We start from the raw sequence: 5,924 nt of genomic DNA, 5'->3' as shown, positions 1-5,924 counted from the left end.
ACACAGCATCACACTCAAAGTGGAGACAGCTTCTGAGCATGTGCAATGTAAGACCTACAGAAACCCATCTAGGACATTCTTGAATAGAGGTGATTGTGCCATTCACTCAACAGTGTTATGTTGAATTAACTTAGCTGGCTTCTTTTGCTTTAACAAGTTTTCATTTTAAGTTAGACTTACTAAAGTGGACTAGATTGTATAGGTGATCGTGCCATTCACTCAACAGTGTTGTGTTGAATAAACTAAGCTGGCTTATTTTGCTTTAACAAGTTTTCATTTTAAGTTAGACTTACTTTGTGGACTAGATTTAGAGGTGATTAAGCATTTAAAGTAAGACTTAAGTTAGACTTACTAAAGTGGGCTAGATTTGAGGTGATTGTTCATTTTAAGTAAGACTAACTAAAGTGGACTACATTTTAGAGGTAATTGTTCATTTTAAGTTAGACTTACTAAAGTGGACTACATTTAAGAGGTACATGTATTTGTGCCATTCACTCAACAGTGTTATGTTGAATTAATATAGCTGGCTTCTTTTGCTTTAACAAGTTTTCATTTTAAGTTAGACTAACTAAAGTGGACTAGATTTGAAAACCAAACACAGACATGTTAATTAAGTTGAATATAAGTACATTTATTTCATTCAGCAACTCACAGAGTTCACTTTTTTGAGTGTGCTAACGTCTACAGGCTGAGGTCCAGATGGTGGTCTTATCACCAAGAGCTGGACAGGGTTAGGTTTAGAGCTGTACAGAAGGACATTTGTAAGACGGACATTCAGTCAGGATGGGGTGGGGGACTGGAGAGGAGAGGAGAGGAGAGGAGAGGAGAGGAGAGGAGAGGAGAGGAGAGGAGAGGAGAGGAGAGGAGAGGAGAGGAGAGGAATTAGAGAGATGGGTGAAGGTACGTGGTGGAGAGGGGCTCTGATGGGTGGTGGTGGTGGGGGGGCGTCTCTCTTTCTCTAGCATGAGAGGGATGGGTGATTACTAATGCATCTCTGGAATGAGAGGGATGGGTGATTACGAATGCATAAGGTTTAATGGGGGCTATTTAAGGACCCCTCTACATAGAGCCACCACTTCATCCATCTGGAAATCTGCACTGGGAAAAATATCTGCATTACCTGCATAGCCCAGCTGTGGATGATGTGGTGGGCCTCCTGTGGATGCTGTGGGCCTCCTGTGGATGATGTAGTAGGCCTCCTGTGGATGCGTCAAATACAGTACCAGTCGAACGTTTTTTTTTTTTTTTACTTTTATCATTTTCTACATGGTATATAACACTTTTTACTTAGTACATCATTCCAGATATGTTCTTTCGTAGATTAAATGCATTCAGTATTAATCTACAATGTAGAAAATAAGAAAACCGTCATTAATAGTGCCTGAAACACTCTTGTGGTCAAGTACTGTCCAAAGTTGTGGGTTTTACACTGGGATTGAAGGTTTTTTATTGTTTTGTTTACCATGGTTTGGTTAGCTAACGGAAGCTACGCAAGCTAACCAGCAGCAAGCTTATGTTGTCTTTTGTTATAGTGATTATTGGGTAACACTTTATTTGAAGGGGTCTACATAAGGGTGACATGACACTGTCATAAGAATGACATGACACATGTCATACACATTAATGACACGTCATTTTTGTTCATGACTTGTTCATGACTGTTGTCATAATGTGTCATTCGGTGTTTGTAGGGTTAGGGTTAGGGTTAGGGTTAGCTGTGTGTACAAACACCGAATGACACATTATGACAACAGTCATGAACCAGTCATGAAGTCTTTAGACCACAATCGATGAGATCAGCAGCAGACCACTCACACCACCAATAGTGAGGATTCAACACTGGATTTCACATTTAGCCTTGTCAACAAAACGCCCACGGTCCACAGCAACATTGTTATCCCCCCCCCCCCCACCCCCCCCCCCCCCCCCCGGACCACCATCCTCCGACCCCACCTGGAACGAGGTGAGGGCCACACTCTCGTCGCAGAGACTCATCTGGACAGTTTGTCCATCAGACACATCACTTCTCCTTTCTTGATAGACAATGAATATTTTCCACCATTTCTTATGGACAGACTGTGACAGTCCATCAAATGAGATTTGCTAGTGAGGCATAGGGGGAAATGTTCCACTTGAGAAATTGTAGACCTAGTGCTGTCTGTTCCGGTGACAGACTTGGTACATTCAAAAAGCATTTAAAAACTCACCTTTTTAAACAGCATTTTTATAATTAGATAGATAAATATAGCATAAATAAATATATATTCATAATTTCAGTGTTTGTTATCATCGTCGTCATTGTCACCATCATCATTATAATCATTAGTATTAGCATTATATTTATCATGGTTGTGCTTTAAATTATATTTTAATAATAATAATTCATTTTAATTATTCTTATTACTTAATTTTAGTTTTAGTTTTTTATCTAATCTTATTGTCAGTCACATACTTTTGTTCACTAAATAAATGTGTTTTCCTGTCATACACCACAATTATTATATTGTTTTATTTTAACTAAATAATTTTAGATAAACAAATGAAGGGGCAAAGTTACTATCCTTGGTGCTGAGATAGTAGAACCTAAGTCAGAGTGTTAAGTTAGAAGTGTAAAGGCTAAGGGTTGTTACTTGCTTCTGTTTTTAATTTTTTTTATTTCGTTTTTAAGATGTTAAATTCCAAGTGGTCTGGGGCTTCCAACAGTTTCCAATCCTCTCACTGTCACATGCAAGTACTGAACAACTTACCCAACACCTTAACCTAACCCATATAACAGCCGACCAATTATGGTAAGCCACACTGTAGTCTTCCAGTCCAAAGTAGTGAATGGAGTTTGTTTACGTCTTGCTGCTGTGCAAATACAGTAAATAGTTATAGTTTGATGATGTGAACTTGCCATTCTGGCTGCTATTACGTGGCCTATCAACACTGTAAAACTGGAAGCCGATGTTGCTGTTGTTGTGTTCGCGTGTGTCCACAAGAGGGCAGAGTAATACCTCTAACGGTTCACAATCATAACGTGGGCATCTCACTTGCACCATCAGTCTCGAGTCTATACATCACATATAAAACTCCAAATAGTGTTTGTATGAGTTATGTGTCGGCAAAATTATACCATTAGAGATCAAATGCTGAGGTAGGAAATTATTTAGAAACGATCGAGAAAGAGTCTGAGTGCAACTTTGAAAATGACAGGGAAAAAATATGACGAGGCTCTGGAAGAAATTATTAGCATATTCATGTAGATAGTTTAGATTTCAGATAGCATATACGTCGTTGGCCAAACTGAGAGTTAAACTTTTATAGGGTAGCAGTGGGTTAATCATCTACTCTAAAAATAATAATAATTAAAAAACACCTAATATTTTACTATACGGATGTTTATTTGTATTTGATGGAGATTTTACCTACTTTGGTCCTCAGCATAGGCCCCTACTTATTTGGTCCTCAACTATACTATATACTATACTAGCATGGGAGGCAGAGAGTAGCGAGGGGAAATTAAGCTGAGTTTCAAGAGTCAATCAAGCCTGGGCTACCTCCTTTTTCTGCTTCGGAAGAAACGGTAAATTGTTGCCTTGGCTAGTCGGAGGCTGTATTGTATTGAGGAGGGCGGGTTAAGGTTGGCGTGGTGGTCTTCATGCCGTCTGAGAACACTTCACTTGACATACCTTCCTTGCACCTTCAACTCTTCATGCGTCATTTAGCTGGCCTATTGTATGTTATTTTTTAGTTTTCCTTTTCAAGACGTTTGTCTAGGATACCCCCAGCATGAGTGCATTTCGTTTCACAATTATCTTGGTGGTTTTTACCTGTTGTATGGACTTAACGTGTCTTCAAGCTATGTCTGTGTTCTTACCCTCGGCTCCAATTAGTAAAGCGGGTAAGATCTTTGACGAGCAAAAAGCAACAAAAAAGATGAAGGATATCTACACATCCACACCGTTGTCATCACCAAACGGTAAAATTTCTCAGCGGGGCCGAGGATTCAAAGACTCCATAAAGCCACACGAATACATGCTCTCCATCTACAAAACATTCTCAGCAGCGGAAAAGTTGGGACTTAATGCAAGTTTTTTTCGAGCATCCAAGGCTGCCAACACTATTACAAGTTTTGTGGATGTTGGACAAGGTTGGTTAATTTATCTATCTGTCTACTAATAGTGATTTTAAATAGCATAATATTGATGTGATGTTAATGGTTAAGAGTATACTAAACATGTTAATGTAACATGATTTTTTTTTTTAAAGCAGTAGAGTAAGGCAGCTATTGTATAGTTTTTTTTGCAATTTCTCCGTTTTACTTGACTGTTGCTAACAACGATTTTTTTTTGTCATGAAGTCTATCAGTCTAATATATCTATCTAGTCTATCTATCTCTCTCTAGAGTGCGTATATATATCCTCTCTATATATAATGATAAGTAAATACAATGTTGTTTAAATATTTGATCCAAAGTTTTATCAAAATGTATCATCATGAAATATGGAATGTTAGATATAACCACTAAGTGAATACTTCCTTTCACAGATGACTTGCTGACCTCCCCCCTCCAGAGACAGAAGTACCTATTTGACATCTCGACCCTCTCTGATAAAGTGGAGCTACTGGGTGCTGAGCTAAGGATTTACACGAAAGTTTCTGGAATCTTCCGAGTGTCTGAGATGGTTCCGGTGGACATTCAGATTCTGTCCTGTCAGTCGCAGCACGTGCTGGACTCCAAAACCCTGGACTTGGGGGACTCTGTGAAGCCGCACTGGGAAGTTTTGGATATATGGGAGATCTTCCAGGAGTGGCAGAAGCACCTGCAGGGACGGCACTTCTGCCTGGAGCTCAGGGCCATGGTGGACAACCCTGAGAGGGAGGTGGACTTGCAGCAGATGGGCTTCCGCAGACACAACCGTCCCCACCTGAAGAAGGCCATTCTGGTAGTCTTCACCAGGTCCAAGAAGCGTCAGAGCCTCTTCTACGAGAAGAGGGACAAGATCAAAAGGCACGTGGTGTGGGAGAAGCAGAACTTGGCCAAAGAGCACAGCTCACAGTACCAACAGCACCAACAGCAGCAGCAGCAGCAGCAACAGCAGCAGCTGAGGACTGGCCGCAGTCGACGCGCGGCGCTCTCTACCGTCAGCGGCGGCGGCGCTGGTCGCCACGGCAAACGGCACGGCCGGCGCTCGCGGTCGCGCTGCAGCAAGAAGCCGCTGCACGTGAACTTCCGCGAGCTGGGCTGGGACGACTGGATCATCGCTCCGCTGGATTACGAGGCGTACCACTGCGAGGGCGTGTGCGACTTCCCGTTGCGCTCGCACCTGGAGCCCACCAACCACGCCATCATCCAGACGCTCATGAACTCCATGCGCCCGGGCACCATGCCCCCCAGCTGCTGCGTGCCCTCGCGCCTCAGCCCCATCAGCATCCTCTACATCGACGCCGGCAACAATGTGGTCTACAAGCAGTACGAGGACATGGTGGTGGAGGCCTGTGGGTGCAGGTAGCGACTCTGACGAGACTGATTCATCATGGTGAGCGCTGTGAGGAAAGAGTCAGCACTCAGCCAGGACAGGAGGATGAGACGAGGGCGAGAGAGAGAGAGAGAGAGAGAGAGGGAGAGAGGGGGAAAGGAGGCAGAGAGACTTGCATGTATTCCTTCAGCAGATGCTTTGATCCAAAGCCACTTGTAGTACAAGAAAGGCATAGAGCTCATTTGTCAGTTTGTGTGTATCCAGGGTGTGTGAACCGAACCGGTGACCTCTGGTAGATGCTTGCTGTACAGACAAAGCTGTAGGAACATGTGAACAAGGGTGGTCTTTGGAGCTCCTGTGGTTGTGCTGGAGATTGCAGAGGCATCTGGGAGACCTTAAGACATTTCCTATACGTATACAGTATATCATACAGTAATGCTCACAGTCTCTGAATAGGCAAAC

At 42.6% G+C, this 5,924-nt stretch overlaps 1 protein-coding gene across 1 annotated transcript; it reads left to right on the top strand.

The window, feature by feature from the left end:
* Nucleotides 1-3,843: 3,843 nt before the first annotated feature.
* LOC308381202 (growth/differentiation factor 6-B-like) lies at nucleotides 3,844-5,495 on the top strand (the record flags this gene model as incomplete). The annotated part of the gene is made up of 2 exons (XM_080858721.1): nucleotides 3,844-4,132; nucleotides 4,531-5,495. The coding sequence occupies 2 exons, from the start codon at nucleotides 3,844-3,846 to the stop codon at nucleotides 5,493-5,495; spliced, it is 1,254 nt and encodes a 417-aa protein (XP_080714847.1).
* Nucleotides 5,496-5,924: the final 429 nt, after the last annotated feature.

The sequence above is a fragment of the Sprattus sprattus genome, assembly GCF_963457725.1.
Source record: "Sprattus sprattus genome assembly, chromosome: 20".
Classification (NCBI taxonomy): Eukaryota; Metazoa; Chordata; class Actinopteri; order Clupeiformes; family Clupeidae; genus Sprattus; species Sprattus sprattus.
This window is presented reverse-complemented; position numbering and strand designations above follow the sequence as displayed.